The 22,736-nt window shown below is 35.0% G+C and overlaps 1 protein-coding gene across 1 annotated transcript in view; it reads right to left on the bottom strand.

The window, feature by feature from the left end:
• Positions 1-5,301: 5,301 nt before the first annotated feature.
• Positions 5,302-22,736, bottom strand: part of LOC138712079 (sodium-coupled monocarboxylate transporter 2-like) — a 28,874-nt gene continuing 11,439 nt past the window's right edge. The window contains exons 6-13 of the mRNA XM_069843471.1: positions 21,196-21,350; positions 20,070-20,210; positions 19,542-19,650; positions 15,650-15,759; positions 14,723-14,906; positions 11,475-11,561; positions 9,812-9,966; positions 5,302-7,539 (exon numbers count right to left, since the gene is read on the bottom strand). Of these exons, the coding sequence (XP_069699572.1) occupies positions 7,278-7,539; positions 9,812-9,966; positions 11,475-11,561; positions 14,723-14,906; positions 15,650-15,759; positions 19,542-19,650; positions 20,070-20,210; positions 21,196-21,350 (1,203 nt within the window). The 3' untranslated portion in view covers positions 5,302-7,277. The remainder of the gene's footprint in view (positions 7,540-9,811; positions 9,967-11,474; positions 11,562-14,722; positions 14,907-15,649; positions 15,760-19,541; positions 19,651-20,069; positions 20,211-21,195; positions 21,351-22,736) is intronic.

The following is a 22,736-nucleotide window of genomic DNA, read 5'->3' as shown; positions in this document are numbered from 1 at the left end:
GCTTCTCGTTAATTGTGAATGCTCACATTTAAGTACATTTATTTTAACAATATTTCCGTTCTCTTTCTCGTTCTCATTTCCGTTTCCGATTTATCGTGGACCAGTATGACGGAGCATTGTGCTTGTCACTAAATTCGTTCCGTGTTTTCTTATTGAAGAGATAGTTGCACATTTTCTTCTTTGTCATTTCAGTTCTCTCGCATAATATAGTCTACATCGTAGAATAGTCTAGATCAGGGATGCAGAACTGGTGAAGAGGGGTTGGAAGCATGGGGAAAATTTTATCCCCATCCACAATCCTCCGGCCTTGAATTACGTATCCGATTTTTATCCCCCTACATATCCAATGACGTGTGGGGTGAAAGGGGATGAGTCACGTTTTCCGGCTTGTGGCGTGTGCCACAATTGTAGCACACTTTTGCATCCCTGGTCTAGTTTAGGAGTAGTGTAAATAATGTTGTGGTGCATGGAAACTGGGTTAAAACACGTAATGACGTGCCTAATAAAAAAAATGGGATTTTTCTGCCATGTACTCAATTTGCAATATTTATTACTCACAAGTCTTGGGAAATTTCTTCAAAAAGAATTTTAATGCCTTGCTATCCCTTTAATACACTTTAATCTATATTCAAACAATGTGACGTCACATATGTGTGTGTATCTTGCACGCGACGCTTTCTGTTCTCAATTCCTTTTGTTGGAACGAATTAGACGCGGGAAAGTGTTCAATCTTGGCATTTGGAACTTCAGGGTTTAACTCTGAGACCAAATTTTCTCGTATTACTATTATAGCGTTTCTTATTCTTCCCAGAGAAAGAGCGAAATGGCAGGTAACTGGAAATACAAGAAAATTACGTTGTCTTAACCACTTTCAGTTCATTACGAAAACATCTCATTTTTGTGAAATAATTTATTAGTTTCATCAACTGTTTTTATTTAATGGAGATAGAGATTTGATTAAATCCCAGTGAGGGTGACCACAAGGATTTTAAACACAGAATAGTTATGGTTCTCTCAAGTTGTTAGTTTAAAAAAAATTGAATTTGGGATTCATTTCAAAGCAAAATGTTATACTGACAAGATCATCTTTCTTTTAAATATAAATGATATTGGATAATATGTAAAGAGTCTCTAAGAATTTGTAATAGGATTTTTGTATTTGTGATATTTTGAATTTTCATTTCACTAATATTGTAGTTAGTAGGTAAATTGTGAAAGGGAACCTCTCGCTCCAAATAACAAACTTCTGATAACCCACTGATTAATAGGTATGTAATATTTAGAATAGAAGAAAAGTAGGCATGGTTCATAAAACTATTTTTTTTCCTTTGTCGACCGTGTACGCTTCTGAAAAATTTCTTTTAAAATGGATGGTTAGATCTAGTACCATGGCCTTATCCTTAGCCCTGTCAATGACTATGACGTCCGCGCGGTCGAAATGCAATGAACCTCCCAACCAAGGTTTCTTAAGACTTCTGCAATATTTTTGTCTTCGCTTTATGATGTCTGTTATTTCGTAGCAGTTCGCTTTTCCTGCAGAATCCCAATACGTGACGTGATATCCAGAATAAATGGGCCAATAATTTGTTTGGAATGATCTAAACATTTTAATTTGTTTACAAAGAACCATTATTGGAGTCAAATATATAAAAATATTTCGCCAGTTTCAATCGACCACCCATCCTGCCAACGGTTCTTCAGTTATTTCCTTGAGGCACAGAGATATATAAGAAATGTTTCTCCACAATAAATGGGCTACGAATTTATTTAGCAAGAATTTTGAAGTCCTCTTGCTGGGGCACAAATATACAGGGTGTTTCCGGGCTGGTGTTACAAACTTTCAGGGATGATGGCGAAGGGCATATGTATCAATTTGAGATAAGGAACCCTGGTCCGGAAATGACTGAGTCGAAAATAAGCAAAAATAGTTGTGTGGAAATGAAGTTGTAATTTGGCCCTCCTTCCTTTAACCTTTGGAACAGTCGTGGAATGATGGTATGGGCCGGATGTCTCCTACGTGGGTACTTGTACCGATACAATCTGTGAGCTTGTGTACTGTTCCCATTGGCTCATACGTATTCGAAAATCAGGTCTGCTTATTCCGCTCTCGTGTACTCCTCCATTTCACTAGGACTGATCGACTGAACACTGCAACTTTTACACATACACTGCTGTGTACAGACGTACATATCAGGACCCACCATGTCCGTTATGCATTACGCTATCTGCATTGCTTTAGTGTAGTTTCCTGTCCCCAACCCTCAGACAGCGCACTGAATGGAATACTGTAAGTAGAGAACGTAAACAACGTCAGATGAATACAGTATGTGTAAAATGTATAGGTAAATACACATCCTAAATAAGGTATACAGAAGAATAAAATTATTTCATTTCCACAGAATAATTTTTGCTTGTAACTTCCGACTCTGTCATTTTCGAACCAGAGTTCCTTATCTCAGATTGATACATGTGCCCTTCCCCATCATCACTGAAAGTTTGTAACACTAGTCCGGAAACATCCTGTAGATATTTTGCCAGTTCTAACCTACGACTCACCTAACTACTTTTTTCATGGATTTTCTTAAGATAAAAGACATAATGATCTCCAGTAGAAATTAGCCAGGAATTGAATTAGTTACATGTATGAGTTTTCAAATTCCTTTAGTAGAGTAACAAATGTAGACAACTTGACAACTGTAACAGAGCACTCATCCTGCGTAATGATTTTCAGTGATTTTCTTAAGACACGTGGATAAGGATTTGATCTCCAGAAGTAATGGATTACGAGTTAATAGTTAATTAGTTCATTAATTATTATTAATAAATATTAATTTTAAAGCCACCTCAGTGCAGTCACAAATAACCACTAATTTCCTCCGCAAAAGAAAACTTGTATACCTATTCTACCTAGCTATATAATACAAAATAGAATTTGTTTAAGTAGAAATTATACTGACGTCATTATACTTCTGTTGTCATGAAAATGCTTACCTCGTATACGATAAACTGAACAATATAAACGAGTCGGTTCCTTTACACAACTGGAGTACGCATAAATATAGCTAACCTATTTGGAAGAGTTCATTATACTCTAATAGAATATATTTTGAAAAGTACATAAGGACATTGATTTGTGCTAAACATACGCGCAGTCCACAACTGTGGAAGGACGGTTAGCATGCCTGACCGTGAAACGAGCGAGCCCGGGTTCAAATTCTTTTTGAGACAAGTTACCTGGTTGAGGTTTTTTCCGGAGCTTTCCGTCAATCCATTAAGAGGAAATGCTGGATAACTTTCGGCGTTGAACCCTGGACTCGTTTCTCTGTTATTATCACCTTCATATAATTTAAACGCTAGATAACCATAGATCACAGCTGGGCAAAGAAGGATCGTGAATTCCTGTGAATCGTGACCTTCGAACGATGTAGATATACTGTCCGCAGAGCATATCTCCCTCCCTTGGTACTTTTACTCAGTTTACTTGTGTACAAGCAAGCGGCAGCAGAGTGGGGAAGCAATGGCTCTGTCTAAACCTTCCACTTCCAGAAACCGGAGATTTCTGGTGGAGTTGGAAAAAGAGTTCTTCTGTTGTAAAAAAGATTGTGAGAGTGTAAAATGCCTAATTTGTAATAAGGTGTTTGGCTTTCTTCGAGCCAACATTAAACGGCATTATGACACATATTATCATGCATCATATGACAGCTGCTAAATCAAAACCAAGATCTCTCTTTCAGTTGATAATCTTTCAGCACAGCTGCGTGTAGCTGTTACAAACATTACTCCAAATTTTGAACGTAGGCTATACCCAAATATTCAGATCAAGACAATTAATTTTCTTATTTATGTTTTGTATTGTTTAAGTTTGCGGAAGGGGAAATTCAGATACCAATTCAACAAACCACAGTAAACTTCTGATTGTATGTAATAAATGACAGTTCGCTAATGTGCAATGTTATATTTATTATATTGCTTTACTTCGAATGAATTGTATCTCTTTCTGCACTTTATATGTTGTTGCTTTAATTTTGCTCACCAGTGTAGTAGAGCAGGAAATTAACGTTTTACTCTCCCGGACGTTCACTATAATACTAATCCGTCACTGCAAACGAGAACAAGTCAGGAATTCACCCCTTCCTTCAGTTTTGCGGTTAATGAACTAATGTTATTCGGGTTGCATTCACTATGAATTCGGAGTAAATTGTTCTCTGCCCACTTCTGCCATAGATATTGATAAAGCGTCGTAAAATAAACCATTTCAAAAACAGACGCGTGCGCAGCACATGGAAACTACAGAAAATTAACACAAGCTTTACATTAGTCACATACAGATTAATAAATAACAATACTTACGGGACATTAAGATGTGTTGATATAAGTTACGTTAGGCCTATATCTGTTAATTGTTAATAAAATTTTCTGTGATTGAAAACAGCTTTTTAAGTTTGGTCCTCTGAGTTGTAAATATTGTTTTGATGCATTTTATCGTTGGAATATTGCCACTTATAGCTTACTTCATACATTTTATTATGAAAACTTAAATCTTACAGCATAGTTTATTTATTTATCAATCCCATTACCCTACGTTCTGTCACTTACAGACGTTACGCGCAATCGTATGGATTTCAATAATTGTGCCACTTTGAACATAATAGCTCATCGATAGCAAGAGTAGATCTATATCACATTAAATCTTAAGTTGATTAATGTACAAGAATGGATGACAACATGTAACCTATAATCAATTACCATTGAGTACTTGCTCATTTTTACAATGCACAAATTGATATATATTTTATTTTGTCGACGAGCGCGTTTCTCCGATTAAGGTTGCTTTTACCCCATCTACACTAATATAATACGAATAAATTGGGTAGACGTTATTAATCTCTTAATATTTACTGTCACCAAATTCATTTATGCAATTTGAAGTTTCGTACGAACTCGGGTAAAACATGTATAAGCTCCTAAGTTTTGGGTCATGTTCGAGTCAGGGGTGAACTGGCTTGACAGGTGCTTCAAAATGTTATCCCGTGAAGACTTATACTTCATACTCGCCGCTGAGCTAGGCTTAAGCCCCATGTTTTCTGCACTTCGACACGGGAAGGGATATGTAATCAATACCACTCTGCTACCTACTGTTCCCTCGAAGATTAATCAGGTGCCAAATAATTATGGGTAGGTGGATAGACTCAAAGCCGCTATCGAATTTCATTCCTCCAAGGTGAAACTTTTGTTTCTATAGTATATCACTATATCTGCTAAGAAAATTCTACCTCTCAAACTTCTATGGTAAGAAGTGAATGTAGAATATATTATATACTTTAATAATCATGTTTTATTACAGAAATAACAACCAGTAATACAAAATTAGTACTATATAAATGTTTATGCAAAATAGCACAGCCGTTCATTCCTTTTTGCGGTATAACCAAGCCATCGTTTCTGGGGCGTGAAATAAGTACTGGGAAGCTTGAGAGCTAGTATCTCATCTTTGCCACAATTTGTGGACGAGAAAGCTGACAACTGTGATTGGTAGATCTGTTTAGGAGGTGGTACCAGGACACACCCCAAGAAGCAAAGTGCGAGTGTCTTGCCTTGCCTCTGTCAGTATAGAATAAGACAGACAAGTGTAATTGGCAGATTGCTGACGTGACTTGTATTTTGGTATTGCCGTTCTCAGCTGCAGTGGCAACAAGTGCTCATTGACTGGCCTTTTACTCAAGGACACGCGCCAAAAACGCTGGCACTGGCTGTACCGTAACACTCTTATGCAAGTGCAACATAAATATTACATTGAGTGAAATATAATTATATAGTATAAACAATAAAATGTATATTTTCACAAATTGGATTTTAACTAGCAATTATTTTCTGCATAGAATAAATACTTTATCTTGCTCATATACACTTAAATAGAGATCGGATTTGTATGAATTGAAAGTTAACAATGTATTAGATGTTCTGTACCTCTCCGCTCATTTTTCCTAATCAAAATTTCTGAATTCAAAATTTCGAATTGAATTATTCCAAATGGTCGTTTTCTGAAATCAATGTTTCCGAAGTTAATTTTCCGAAACCACACTTTCCCGAATTAAAGATGAAGAGGAAATATCAGATAATGATATTCGCATGGGGTGGTTGCTCTATGACGGTGATGATGATGATGATGATGATTATTATTATTATTATTATTATTATTATTATTATTATTATTATTCAAGTCGGAAGACCGGAGGGTAAAAGACCTTTGGGGATACTGTGACGTAGATGGAGGATAATAATAAAATGGATTTGAGGCAGGTGAGATGTAATGGTAAAGATGTAATGGTAAAGACTGGATTGATCTTGCTCAGGATAGGGACCAACGCCGGCTTATGTGAGGTCGGCAGTGAATCTCCTGTTCCTTAAAACCCATTTATAAGTAAATAAGTAAATTAATATGCGTGACTAAGAGAAACAGAAGAAAAACTGCGAAATGTTGACTACAATTCATCATCTCATAGAATATGGCCTTTCATTTTCTGAGGAAATTTTATACATATTGCAAAATTCCAATAAAATGTCTAATGTAAATATTGTTAACAGAATTGCAAAATTCCAGTAAAAGGTGCAATTTAATTATGGTAAAGTAATTTGAAAAAATTCCAGTGAAAAGTCAAATGAAAAAACTGCAAATCGTTATGCAATAAAATGTCAAATTGGGAGCAATACTAAATCATACCACCGAAATGCAATTCGGAAAATGGTTCACGAAAACAATGCATTGGGATAAATTAGTATTCAGGAAATGTACCTTTCGGAATTTTGGCATTCGGAATTTGTATTTCGGAAATACCAATTTCGGAATAATGCCCTTCGAAAAATTAACTTTCAATTCGAAAAATTGCATTTGGAAGTAGACTATGACCAAGAACCATGATGTGCGTACAGACTAATTCTAAGACTGGTTCACAAGATTCCGAAATGTATGAACAGAAGACTGAGTTAAATGGTCTTAAGAATACACCGAGTGAACCACACACTGGAGGATAAGACCGTTAACAGAGTCAAGGAAAATACTGGCAGTATTTTGTTAAATGTCTTAACCATCACTTACAGCTTAGGACACGGTATCGACGCATTGTTTGTTTTCATGTTACTCAGTTCCCTATTGTTAAATTTCGATGTGTTGTAAACTACGCTTAAAAATTCTCCGAATTGAAACCACATTCGCTTCAGCACACTCCGTTCAATTCTTAGCTATTAGCGCATATAAATTCGATATCTAGTCATGAGGTTCACTCCCAGGGTTTGTTGAGGAGTTCCGTTTCTGGAATATGGTTGTTGTAGGTAGTCTTGCGTCTCTTCTTCTCCACAATGTACTTTCTCACTAGTGGGGTAAAGAGGACTGGCTTCGATTGCTCAGGACTTGGTTCCTCTGTGAAGTGACTCACGATGATCCCCACCACTAACACTATTAATGTGCCAGTCAACGCGTAGTATAACATGCTGAGGCGGTACAGGATAAAGACGTCGTCTTCTTCAACTGAAGCCATAGTTCTATAAAAATAACATTGTACAGAAGGAGCAGTTCGTATAGGCTATTTACAGTTTTACATGAAAAATATCATTAGAGAAGAAAACTCCGTATTCTGAAGACGAATTTCTGTAAGGGAAAGACCACTGAATATAAGGAAACTATGTATTTCTAAGTCAGTTTTGGAAGAAAAATATTAAGTTTTAAAAAATATGTGTTCTGAAGCCTCAGTTATGCAAGGCAAAGATCGCCGCATTGAAATAACACTGAAGTCTCAATTCTGGAAGAAAAATAATCGGTTATAGAACACTTCATATTTTAAAGCCACAGTTCTGGTAGAAAAAGGCCATGGTATAAAACATTCCATATTCAGAACACAGAAAAGCATCTCCTGGAACTTTGGGCTGACAAATGAACAGGGAATGAACTGTTTTAGGGAAAAACATTCTATTGTCCGCAGCACATGTGATGGAGAACACTTGCTTAATATCCAGAACACAAAATGGAACTTTCTCTGTTGTTGTGCAGGCGAGAATACTTACTTATTTTTTACTGGCTTTTAAGGAACCCGGAGGTTCATTGCCGCTCTCAAATAAGCCCGCCATTGGTCCCTATTCTGTGCAAGATTAAACCAGTCTCCATCATCATATCCCACCTCCCTAAAATCCATTTTAATATTATCTTCCCATCTACGTCTCGGCCTCTCCAAAGGTCTGTTTCCCTCTGCCCTCCAAAGCAGGCGACAATAGTGTATTATTTTTTCAAAGCGAATAAAACATATTACAGCAATATTTACTATAACAATCTGCTTTCTTAACAGTGTAGGAATATGGTATAAAAATAATACTAAGTCTTCTGAAGTCTCAAATTTATAGAGTTAATCGAATTGGTTTGAGAAAAACCTCGTCTTCTTATTTTTGTGTTCTGTATAAAATAATGACAATTTATTTTAGAACAGATCAATTCGTCTCCTGGATTTTCAGTTTCTTTCACTGCAACAAATTTCAAATAACGTGAAAAATTAACTTATTTCGTGTTTAATGCTCTTTAACAGAGCTGTGTCAATCTCACGGTTTTCTGGCGTTGGTGAAATTGGTGAAAACTAGATAATATTAGGCTAGACGAACCTAAGCATTCGCCTTATATTCACCTTACAGTTACCGAAACAGTTACAAAAAATCCTCTGAAAAAGAACATATCAGCTAATAAACTCAAGCGGCTCTACTACCCGCTATGAAGAGCAGCCTCCAATCATGAGACATTCTCGCTACCTTGACACTACACTGATGTTCCTCTCGTTTGTATTGAATTAAACATAGAATTTGGATGATTAAATATCCTATCATAGACTGCTGTATCATGAACATCCGTCATAATCGAACTATAGTTTCAAAATGAACGTATAGATATGATTTTCATGAATCCACCTGTTAAGAAAGGGTATACTTTAGATCAGCGGTCATCAGCACAGTGCACCCTTGGGCTAGGTCTCTTACCCGCGCATAATACATTGCACTGGCGTGTATCCGTGGCTGTTGGCGGGTATACTTTCTATCTCTTCCTTCTGCACGTCGGAGGATACTATGTTGCATTCGTTGCACTTTACCCATTTCAGCGAGTGCTGACGACCACTGCGTTAGAACCTACAGTTAGGTTATAGAGTAATCTCACACAACCACGGGAAGTAGATGAAGTTAAAAGGTCGATATATCTCCCTACTGTGCATTTATGTAAAGAACAGTACCAGTTAGATGGTATAGAAATCAGAGGCCCTTTCGTCAGAGCTCGGGGCACGAAACCAAAACTGACGGCCCACATTTAAAAGATTTTGACTTGAACTATACATTGCTACAAGATTTAAATCTAAAGAATATTAAAGATTCTATAGCAATTTTAGAACCATTTGTAGGCTATAGCCTAGCCAGATAATTTTAATGTTTCATATCAATGATTTTTGGAATATTTGTTATAGATTTGTACATCATGGATCATTGTTCCGTAATTGTTAATTTATTCTTACTCAGCACTCAAGTTAGGTTAAGGTATTAATTTTATTAGATTTTTTTACGCCTTTTGTTCATTATTATTTGTCTTAATGACAACTTCTAATTGTAGAAGAAGGAGAACATAAATGTACATATTCATGGCCAATGTGCTGGCGTTATCATTAATATTTGTTTTTATATTCTTTCTAAAGTAATGAAGGCTAACAAGGAAACAATGTAACCAGGAACTCTGTGACGGAATTGGCCATATTATTCTCGTAAATCATTATAGTGACGTCACTGCACTTACGGTGGTTGTTCCGGCATCGTGACATTAAAGCCACATCCGTCCACAGACGTTGGCAGGGATACATCCCTCATTCTGCCCTCGGCCATCTCCTTTTGACTGCCGAACACGAGCCAGCCCATCACCAGCAAACTGCAGATGCTTCCTGCTAGAGCGCCCTGCACAATAGAACAAGAGAGTGGACACAGTAACAAAAATTGCAGTACCTATTTACTTATTCGTAACATAGATATACTATATTTTATTTAAATGTATAGTATGCACGTATTTCTCATAAGAAACCATAACTATTAATGCAAAATATTAGAATGTCCCAAACAGTGTTGGTGTGTAGCAATAAGTGCAATCATCCATAAAAGTCGTCATTATTTTATTTGTCCTTATGGTCTCTAATTTCTACGGTTCGCATAAAACAGCTGCATCAGGATAGGCATCCTTGGCCTGTGCGTTTTGTTTATACGTAAACATTAACTGCTGGTAAGAGGCTCCCCACACACTCCTGCTAAAACATCAGTGAATGGACAGTACAGTGCTAGTAAATGTTTGTAAACAAAACGCAAGGACCTAGGATGCCTATCCTGATACAACCACGTTATCCCAACCGTACTAATTACAATAGCGAAATCACTTCATGGCGCATTGCAGGCATATGAAAGAGGAAAATACGTCTTATCCCATCAACTTAAGACGTACTGGTCTGGCAGCCATAAGCGTCCCCCGACTTCCAGTTAAGCTGTCGACCAGATCATAATAAATAAATGGAGTGAAAAAATGGAACATGAGATTTACATTGAAATAATATATTACTTATGATTTTATTGAGTTTGTTCTAGAAAATATTTTTCAGTCTTTATTTAACATGATAATTTCAGAAATATAATGTATTTTCATAACTTATATGTCATACTTTGATGACACTTGGCGAGAACTAATCGAAACTCATATTAAACGTAATAATAATTGTAAATATTTTTATTTTGTCCTGCATTCTCTTATGTTTACAAAACGTTTCTGACATCGTAATTTCAGCCAAGTCGACGTTTTCATGTCCATTTAAATGTTCATATTATTTCATAATTCAAAATGGTGTAGATTATGTATGAGTTATATTCAAATTCGTCAATATAAGCTGTTTCACGCTAATCTAGGTTAGGCCTAGTATTATTTTTTACAACTAGCTGACTGGGATGAAAATTTTAATTGCATAAGGCGGGTATATTTACATACTGTTGGCGACACTGACTGCCATCTTCCTCATATAATCGCAGAAATAACTTATGAAACCACACTTACACGAACAAATTATCAATCACTAACCATTAGTTGGGGTAATATAGCTTTGAACGTCATTATACCATGAGAAGATAATGTGAATTATATGAAAGTTTAGTGCATGTAGAAATTACGTTACTGTGATAAGAATTTTTCTATTAAGAAATACTTCTTTAAAATACAATGTACTGTAGTGTGCGTAATATGATTAATATAGAAATCATTTTTCAAGCTTTGTTTATTTTACTTGTAATTATTATGTGTAATTAAGTTACCATTGCCACTGGGTGTTTTCCCATTTGCAGTGTGAATAAATACACATACACACATGCAAGCACGCACACACACATTTTAAGATGCTATCCATTTCCTGTGTATAGTAGACAAGATTTACCTTTGTGTTTGCTCGTGGATAGAACATTCCCATTGAGAACAGCCCAATCATGGCACCATAAGTTACTCCCTGCATTCTCAAGCACAACTGAAACAGTGTCGCAAATCGTACCACATTGCATAAATTAGTAGCAAAATTGTAACAACTTTGAATACAGAATAGAGATATAAAAATATACTGTATAGATTACAAAGTTAACACTTCTAAATGTAGGTTCAGAATACACATTGTCGGGGATGAGAGATGCATTTTAACAGTTTTAAAATCATTTCTATCTATTTTTCTTGCGATTAGGAATATTTAACACCAACAAATTAACAAATACAGCAAATAGTAGAGAAGGAATGAAACTGGTACGAAGTTTAACTGCTTATTCTTTGTTTTCATGTAAGAGAAACACGAGATATTTACAAAGACTTGACTGTTATAAATATTATATAAAATTGGAACTTGACTATTATAAATATTATATAAAATCCGTGTAGAATGGAACGTCGTCGTTATAATTCAAAATTATTCATTATATATTTTAACTCAAGGAGCACAGAGAGATTAATTAACACAAAGCATAGGTTTTGAAGCCGGAATTGCCCATCAGGTGTAGTTTGTTATGGTGAAATTCTTATTATTGGAGAAGAAACTGTCATTGTCTGATGCAGTGCATGACCTCTTCACTGTTTTTAAGATTGAAAGAACACTGGATATTGTAATATACAGGGTGAACCGTAAGTAATGCCGTAAATTTCAGAGAATGATAACAATAAAGTTTATTACAATTTTGGGCTTTTTTTGCTTTCTTTTTGAGATAAGAATTATTTTACAGTATGTGAAACTTTTCATAGCGTGTTTTGTGAAAGCCATTGATTTAATTTCCAATATCCGCAGTCAATTTGAGAGAGCAGTGTGTTATAACAATAAATGATTGAAATAATTTTATGTTTTATCCTTAAATTGTGCAGGAATTTCAATCCAAGATATGGGACATTTTAAAAGTTATTTTCAGAACGAAAATTTGTTCACATCAAATTTCTGCACATTTAAAACACAGAACTAAAATTATTTCAACCATTCATCATAATACACTACTCATCACCTCTGTGATTGCAGGGGTTAGCATGCTGATCTCTTACGCGGAGGTCCTGGGTTCCGTTCCCGGTCAGGTTGAATTTCTTTGTTAAGGTTTTTCAGGGTTTTCCCTCAACCATGAGGCAAATTCCAGGAAATTTGGGCCATAACATCCCTGAAATCACATGCTTCATTCATCACCAAAATTATATATTCGTAACAAATCAAATCAGTAATATATCTACATAAGCCATCTAGTTCACAACAATAGAACCAAGCTCAACAATACTACACAGGCCTTCGGAATTCACCCATACGATTAACTAGTGATATGACCAGAGATGTTAAGGCGAGTGTAAATAACAGCAAAAAAAAAATACACTGATCTCTTAAAATGACTGAGCATATTCTGAATAAATTCATTAACTTTCCAAAAATACGCTATGAAATGTAAATGTTTCATATAAAATATTTTTTCTCGAAAAAGAAGCAAAAGCGGGCAAAATTGTATTAAATTTGTTTGAAATATCACAAAGAATAACCCTTGAAATTAATTACATTATTTACGGTTCATCGTGTGTGTGTGTGTGCGTGCGTGCACGCGTGCGTGTTTATTTTTTCTAATTTTAATTTGTTTGGATTCATAATGTACGTTGCCAAAAATATAGCATAAAGAAACAATTCAAATATTATTCGATATATAATTATATTGTGAAAAAATCAATAGTTACTAACGTCCGTAAGTTATTCTCAGTTATAAAGTCTTTGGATACAGAATTTTCATTGCCAAATTCATGAAATGAATTGACATTTTTAATATATTGGATACAAAATTGTCACCGTCAGAGATACGGAATAAGAATTAATAGCTTTAACGCCTTTGTACATAGAATTTTTATTGTCAAAATATGTAAATGAAAGTAGGCATTTAATACCTAAGTGTTATATGTTATATCTTTGAATAGAGAATGGCCATTGCAAAAAATGAATATGTTACTGATACTTTTAACGTTTTTAGAGGCATAATTGCCATTGTAAAATGTATAAAATAATTCAGTTAACAGTTTCACAGAACTATTATTTTAAAAATAAATAATAAGCTATTAGCATCTATAACGTCTCAGGATTTAAAATATATTTTGGTAAAGTTATGGAAAAAGTTGTTAAAATTTTTAATGTCTTTGTATACAGAATTGTCACTGTAAAAAAAAAAAGGGAAAAAGTTGTTAACAAATTTCAACATTCCTGGATGAAGATATCAAAGGTCCGGAATAAGTTATTAAGAGTTTAAAGGTTTTGGATGCAGAATTGCTATTATTAAATATACGGATTAAAATATTAACATTTTTAACGAGTTTGGATATTCCATTGTCGTTGTCAAAGATGTAGAATTAGTTATTAACAGCATTAATCATTTTCGATAGCGAATAAGCATTGTCGAAGGTGAGAAAATGACAGTTGTCAAGGTTGTAATAATAACGTTGGTAGTGATGATAAATTGATAAAAAATTCCATCCATATTAGCTTTTGAGATTCTAGATTCACCGCTTCAAAGTGGGTCGTCGTAAAGTTTAGTCCTCAATTTCACTTACGCTGAACGAAAATGAAGGGATTTTATAGCAAACTGGGTATTGAATTCATGTTCAAAATTCATCAGCTGAGTCACTTTTAGAGTTTCTATGCAGAGAACTAACAGCAAAAACGATATTCACTTGTTATCGCCGCAAAGGTGTGAAGATCTGTTTCAGCCAGCAATCCTAGTGCATAACTTAACGCCTCGGCTTGTACAATATCTACTCCACATTCGCGCGCACAAGAAACAGTGAACTTGATAGTGTGTTGGGTGTCAGACATTGCCACACATCACTGGACTAAATGGATACGCTTATATCGCTCTTGCGTACAGCTTTAAACAAATGTCACTTATAGAAATTAATTCATTGAAATGTTATTGAGAGAAATAAAATTTCAGTCTCGATTCAATTTGAATATTTATAATAAGGGTAATGATAAAAATGGTAACTGACAAACATTCACCTTGACCAGAAATTGCTACTGATTGATGATCTACTGGTGAAAAGATTAAATATTTCAACCGTAATTTTTATGATTATCATGTATTGTTGAAATTATTCATAAATAATTGTGTCAGACTCACAAATTTATTTGCTGTCACTACTTACCTGTAGCACGGCCCCTAGTTTGTCGACCACCATTACAAATGCCAGGCAAAGTCCCCCGATTACAATGACCACGCACTTGATCAAAACGTTGGCTCTGTGGTCGCTGATCTTCTGCTTAATGCATGGCCTTACGAAGTCCTCAAACAGCGTGGCGCCCAGTGAGTTCAGATTGCTCGATATGGTGCTGTTGAAACGATATCTCTTATAAGATCGTACTATTTAGTTCAATAATTATCAGTGCTTGTTAAAGTAAAACTAAGAGGTATGCTAATGGAGCTAAATGACTTCTGTGAGCATTATGGAATGAAGATAAATGCAAACAAGCCGAAGACAATGGCTGTCACAAGAAAAATAAAGAAGGTAAATTTGCTAATTCTAAATAGCAGTAGAGCAAGTGAAGACCTTCAAATACTCACTTGGGATGTACCATAAGAAGTATAGACGTAAACCCAAATTTAAGGACTTCCTCAAATCCAATAGTACTCTTTTCCATTAGATTCCAGGTGAACCCATGAGTGCGCACTAATATGTTAAATCAATGGATAAAATCCATATCCCATCGGAAATCGATGCCGCGATTTTTCAGCTTCTAAAGGAAGCCTTCCTTATCATGAGGCTGCAGCTTTTATCTTATTAATTATAAAAGAGAAACTGGGGAATTGAAACTTTTTTGTTAAACTATTTTTTTCAATTATTTGGTGATTAAATCTTATTTTAGGAATTTCAACTACTCCAAAATTCCCCAGATTTTCTTTTTAATTTATGTAACAATTTAGGGAAGTATAAAATATATTTTTAAATCACTGGTATCACTTTCATCGACGTTCTTAATGAATCACGATTACCAATCTTTCTTCAGCAACTCATTTCCTCAAATAAACATGTACTGTAATTCTGAAGTTTCATTCAGCTACCTAGCCTACTTACCTGAGGGAGGCGCTGAATATTCCCGCTACAAAAAGTCCCGGTAAGCCTGGCACAGAAGACGCTATGTCCATCACATAGTATGGGAGTATCTGGTCTGGTCGAGATATCATCTGGTAAGAAGAATATGTAAAATCTATAATATCATAACTAGACACCTTGAGGAATATGAATTGTTAACAATGGATAACATGTGCTATATATTTTTCGCTCCTACTGTAGTATCACTTGGACCTGTATAAAGTTCCTAAACATTGAAGATGATACCACAGTCTATTATATAGTCACGAAGTTCAATACGTAGGGAATATGCATCCACATAGATAGTTGCTAACCACTAGGGTCGCTACTATCGCCTCATCACAGACAATGCGAAATAGTACGGGCACAGTATATTGTTCCTAGTACCCTCAACAACTGAAGCTTCGTGACTGTATATACTAGACTGTGATGTTAGCTTATAGCACAAGATAGAATACTTAGACCGGTATTCATAATCGAGGTAAGTCATACTTATATATAAGTCGAACTTAAATCTCGTCTCAATTGCAGATTTCGGTCCAAATAAGTCGTACTTGCTATAAGTCGTGATTATTTTATAAGCTTTACTTTACAAGGTCTGACTTCATGAAGTTGAATTTATTGCAATTCATAGTGACTCAAGTGCGACTTATGTTATGAAATAAGTTAAACTTTATCAAGTCAAGGGAACCCCTGACTTACGTCAGTTTTAACCTAAGAATTTAAAACTTTTATAAACAATTGGCCAAGGAAGTTATTGAAATTCAGGAAATTTGCGCCCAAAAGCGTTACTTGCGAAACATCATGGGTCGCTTTGAATTTTATAATGATCTGGAATGCAAAAGGTTTTGGAATCAGTACTTCCTAAAGTGGAAAGAACTCTTGCAAAATCGAGATAGCGAGGTTTGCCAGTTCTAGATTACTACTTCTTGTTCGCTTGAGATTTTATGCCACAGAAAATTTTGAAATAAATTTAATGTTCTTAAAATATAGCCATAACCGTAGTCTATAAATGTATTAGGTATTTGTCGGCCTAGGTAGCATAGTTGGAATAGCGCTGGCCTTCTGTGCTCGAGGTTGCGGGTTCGATCCCGGCCGGTATTCAATATATCGGTGGGGTTAGGTTTCTTTAATATAACTTACATGAAATTTCAGTATTCGTACGATTAAACACCCTTAGCCAGTCAATTTAAATTAAATTATTATGTGTTAATAAAATGAATTTAAAACAAAGCCTTCTTGCTGTCATACTTACAATTGGCTTTAAGAGAACGTGGAAGTTCATTTCCGCCCTCACATAAGCCCGACATCGATCCCTATCCTGAGCAAGATTATTCCAGTCCCTAGCATCATATCCCAACTTCCTCAAATCCATTTTAATATTATCCTTCCAATTAGATCTTTTCCCCCAGATCTCCCAACTAACACTCTATACGCATTTCTGGATTCCATGACCATAATTTAAAAATTTACAATTTTTCTCTTTTTATGAATAAAGAATCCTGTTCCAAATTGGTGTTAGGCCATTCTCATCTAACCCCCTGTACTCACAGAAAAATCTATTCTATATCTAGCTAGTTCTTTTGCTACTAATGTCCTGTTCTGTAAAGACTGGTGCCATTCCAAGTACCAAATCTCATAATCTTATTCCTTTGCCAAAGAATCAGTCTCATTTCAAGGCTTATGTTGGGGTTTCGTAACAAGCTGTTTTTTACTGTGATGGGTTGTTAGTCCTTCGCCCAACCCTCAAGCTGGAGAACCACCCCTTATCAGCTGTCCACGACTGCTTATTCAATATATTCGGAGCTACCCTTCCCGGTGGTTCATTGCTTCAAACAAGCGTAGAGCTCACCGAACATGCAACCACAGTAACCAATTAAGTTTTCTCACTGTCATAATGAAAGTAAATAAATTGTCAAATGTAAGCAGTTGTGGAAATATCGGCTTGATACTTCAAAATTTATAGGTACAATAGAGCCGACAAAAGGACGAGAATTAATGTAGTGGAGAGAATGTTTGAGGTATGGAAGGTAAGATTATCTTATTTGTCAGTTGGTTTAAAAAACCAAACTTGACAATGTCCCAAATATAATTTATTGTTGCCTGTGCAGTGCTTGACAATTCGAGTTCGGAGAAAATGACAACTTACCAGAAGATGGTCCAAACCAATGACTCTTCCATATGAATCTATGCCTGTTGCATCATCTGCACACCAATCTTCGGTTTAGCTTTCAGGGAGAACTGATTGACATAGTGTTTAGGAGGCATGATGATAAAATGTAAATGAATTTCACAATTAGTTTTAATGTACTTCACTGAAGCAAAATATTTATTCTTTTATGTGATTTACCAAAACATTTAAAATTTAGATGATTTGTAATATCAACAATGAATACTATGAAGTTTTATACAATAACCGAATGAAGTAATTTATCTGGATTTCATTATGGACAATCGGTATTTGTTTGTGAGCTTCCGATCTCAATTGCATTATTGGCCTGTAAAAATAATAATAAATTCACTCTGTTCCTTCAAAACTACATTCCTGCGCTTTCTTGTGTAATCCGCTTATGCTGCTGGAGTTGCCTTCGCTCTTTGAGCTGCAATTGAGTTGGATGGACCAGCAGTAGAGGGGGATATGTCATCGGAAGGATTTGGTGCAATACGTGGTCCCTCTACTTCCTCTGCAAACACAACTGCACTGTAAAAAAATATGTACAATATGTCAAGTGGCTAATTATGTTGTGTAGAATTTATTCTTCCTCATTCTATCACTTCTTAGGTATAGTTACCTATTACGGACTCATTTCATGTAAATAAATATGATTTGATAATTTTCTTTATTAACAAATAATAGCTAATAGGCTAAGAAACAAATTAAATGTTCAAGAAAGAATGTTGAATGTAATACTGCTTACTTTCTAGTTCACTCGCAATCATATCGAGTCAACCGCTCCCGGAACTTGGACCATTGTGAGAGGGATTATTTGTGCTACAGGTGGATCAATGTCCTTAAAATTTTTACTAGAAGACCACCTCATGTATTCATCACTGTTTGACGTTCGTTGGTCAAAACATTCCGTTGGTGACATTTGATGTTCGTCCATAGTAGCCTATCGGTAGTTGTTTTCCAAATCTCTGTAATCATTATAACCAAATTACAATAAAATTTCCAACTTCGCGTAAACGAACTTCATAATTTCTTTCTTTATGTTATAATATACACTTTTCAAAGAAAATATTATATTAGGCTTACCTACATGTTCCACAATATGTATCGACGAATTGAATTCTTCTACAATCTTCTGTCTTCAAAAAACTGCGTCGGTCTTCTTATTCTCTAAATCTTTGAATATTTTAGAATAATCTCCTTCAATACAATCATCTTTCTGTACATAACTGAAATATTTTCTTTTCTTCTTTTCGTAAATTACATTAATCATTTTATTATATCGTACAGAAGCTATGCATACAAATTTAGAGACAAAAGAAAATCGACTGTCTGATTTACATTGTCGTGACAATGGCCTTGCAATTTCTCATACCATTAAGTTCGACTTATTTGTATACACATAAGTTACACTTATTGAATGAAACTGAACAAAGTACGACTTATTAGCCAACTATGAATACCGGAATCATATACGTTAAGATTTTCCAATAAGTATAACTTAACAAAGTCATACTTATTGAACAAATAAGTCACCGACTATGAATAGCGGCCTTAGTAATCTGTTTCTATAGCTTATCTTATAATTCTAAAATTCTGCTTTCTTCTACCTGCTTTGAATCTATTTGAAATTATTTTAGTAGCAATTTGAATAAGCTGATATTTCTGAAGGTTAGAATTTATTGTTCTTATTGTCTACATTACCTTCGATTTTGTAGGATCGCAGTCATAATACTTGGAATAGACCAGCAGGCCCGTAAAGCAACTCATTGACATGACGCAAACCGCTTGGACTAGAAACAAATACAGCGATCTGAAACAGAAATGAGATACTTATCAACTCCCTTTTTTCTTTTAATAGAGATATTGTATTTGAATATTCACGTATGAACTTTAAAGTTAGGATTCCTGTGTCGCCAATGGATGCGTTCAAAAATATTTTTCTAATGGAACCAATTAAATTAGTCACCTGGGGAATAAAACACCGTGTATAAATTTTTTTGAAATGTAGAATCATATTGGACTTTAAAAATAAAACAACAAACCTCTCAGGATTCACGAGGTTATGGCAATTTGTATCAGTTACCTGTTCTACATCCAGAAGTTTCTACTTCAAAATTAATTTTTCTGAAGGCTATATGAGACTACAGTAACTACAGTAATTGTATAAATTTTATTTCTAAGATTTTATTCTAATACGAGAGAAAAATAAATGTATTAAAATATCCTTACGTTCGTGCACTCCTTAAGGTGGGGAGTGACATGAATTTCTGAACCATAGACTGACTGACAGATATCACGGCGATGAAAATGAAACTGTGGCCAATGGTAGAACTCCAGAAAGTCATTCTTACAAAAGGTGAAGGATCAAATCTGGAAATAGATAATACATTATTTTTGTTGTTGTATTTCATAATATGATCGGTGAAGTAATTACATAACGAGTTACTACTCTTATTCCCATTATCAATACTAATATTATTCTCATTATCGATACTACTAATCTTATTTTCATTATCGATATTAATACTACCAATATCACTACTGGCACTACAGTCACTGCTACTTCTAGTGCCACTAATACAGTACTACCCGTTTATTGGCATTATACGTAGTTTCTAATACTTCTGATACCATTAGTACTATTTTCTTCTGTTGATTTTAGTCACTGCTACTTCTGCTGCCACTAGTAAAATTTCTCCTATTGACACTACAGCGATTATTACTTCCGCTACCACTAGAAAATTTCTCCTATTGACACTACAGTGACTACTACTTCAGGTACCACTAGTAAAATTTCTCCTATTGACACTACAGTGACTACTACTTCCGCTACCACTAGTAAAATTTCTCCTATTGATACTACAGTGACTACTACTTCCGCTACCACTAGTAAAATTTCTCCTATTGACACTACAGTGACTACTACTTCTGCTAACAGTAGTAAAATTTCTCCTATGGACACTGCAGTGACTACTACTTCTGCTAACAGTAGTAAAATTTCTCCTATGGACACTGCAGTGACTACTACTTCTGCTAACAGTAGTTAAAATTTCTCCTATGGACACTACAGTGACTACTACTTCTGCTAGCAGTAGTAAAATTTCTCCTATTGACACTGCAGTGACTACTACTTCTGCTAACAGTAGTAAAATTTCTCCTATTGACACTACAGTAACTACTGCTTCTCCTACCAATAGTAAAATGTCTCCTATTGAAACTACACTGACTACTACTTTTGCTACTACTAGAACAATTTTTCTACTCGCACAACAGTCAGAACTAGTTCTGGTACCAGTAATACTACTTTTCCAATTAGCACTATAGTTACATCTAAAGATAGCCATTCGCTGCTTACTCAAAAATTCTAATCCGACCTCCAAGTCGACATCTCTCCCAAACAACTCCGAAGCCGCCCACGTTAATAACCCCCAACGTGATGGTCGTCAGCATTGACACAACCATCACAAGGCCCTGTAGGAAGTCTGTCCACACCACGGCTTTGATTCCACCCTGCGCCACAAAAATACATGTTTAAATTTCGTGTTATAAATAAAGTTGTATTATAATAGTTATAAGAGCTATTTGCATTTAAATATTCACTGCATTAGATTATTACATGAATTTTCGGTTTCTTCCTTTGTTGTCGTGTTGATGGACTGCTTAATTGCTACGTTGATCATTTAGTTAGTGTGTCTAATTGAATGAATCCTTTCTTGAGAAGCTCTCTACAGTAGTTCAGCCCTGGACATAAGAGGGGAAGGGAAAGGGACAGACAAATCCCTTCCCATGTCCTTTTACTTAAACCATCTTATAAATAAACGCATAGTAAGGCTCTTTGCATCAGTTTTGGATTTTATACGACCAGTGAGAAACAAAAGTTCGTGAAAATTATGTTGTCCGCCTGATGTAACCCATCACTGACTTTCTTACCTGCTCGTACTGCACCAAAACATTACTCTCTCAGCCGGAGAAAGTAGAATGTGGAGTTAATGGGTTGTCTGTAGTGACTCAGTCGAGTTATTTACGCCCTAACCTGTTCTAGTTTGTTACTTGTTGTTGAAATGGTTGATTGGTTGGTTACTTCGTTCATTAATTAGTTTCTTGTCTAATAACATTAATCCTTTGTTGACTGTTTCTGTAGTTTTTGTTTATTGTTGCGTAGTTCGATTAATTAATCGCTTCGTTGATTGATAAGTTAGTTTTTGCGATTGAATTAAAACTTTGTTAATCGATTTCCAATTTTACGCTTTATTGTTGAGTTTTTTGATTGAATGGTTGGAGATTTAATTAAGTGGTTAATGTATTTGTGTGATTCGATTAATCCTTTGTTAATAGCCTATTTGGTTTACTATTTATTATTGAGTTTTTTAATTTCTTTCTTGTCTGATTACATGTATTCTTCGCTAATAGTTTTTCCGGTTAACCCCTTATTGATAGGTTGTTTGTTTAGTTCTCTCTTTCATTAGTTTGTTTCTATAGTTAGATGAATCTTTATGGATATTTTCTCTGGTTAATTGTTTAATCTTGGGTCAACTGATCTAGTAATTGCTTCGTTGATTGCTTAGTTTGTGCGTTTGTGTTATTATAGTCTAAATTGATAGTTTTCTTTATTATCTGTTCCGCTAAATAAATGTTTCATAGGATAGCTGTATTAAACACACGCAAACAATTTCAATCGGAAACTTATTTATTTATTTTTTCTTTCATTCATTCTTCATCTTTAAATGTATGGTATTAAATATTCATACATTCACTTATGTATTGTTTATTTGTTATTTATATTATTGATATGTGCATTCTTATAATTATACGAAGTGTATGAAGAGGTTATTTTGAAAGATTAAGATTGTGTAAAAACATTAACACAAAGGTTAAAGGCTACAGTATAATTATTGC

This window comes from Periplaneta americana, chromosome 13, assembly GCF_040183065.1.
Source record: "Periplaneta americana isolate PAMFEO1 chromosome 13, P.americana_PAMFEO1_priV1, whole genome shotgun sequence".
In the NCBI taxonomy this organism is placed as follows: Eukaryota; Metazoa; Arthropoda; class Insecta; order Blattodea; family Blattidae; genus Periplaneta; species Periplaneta americana.
Note: the sequence above shows the minus strand (reverse complement) of the source record. Positions and strands in the feature narration are given on the sequence as shown.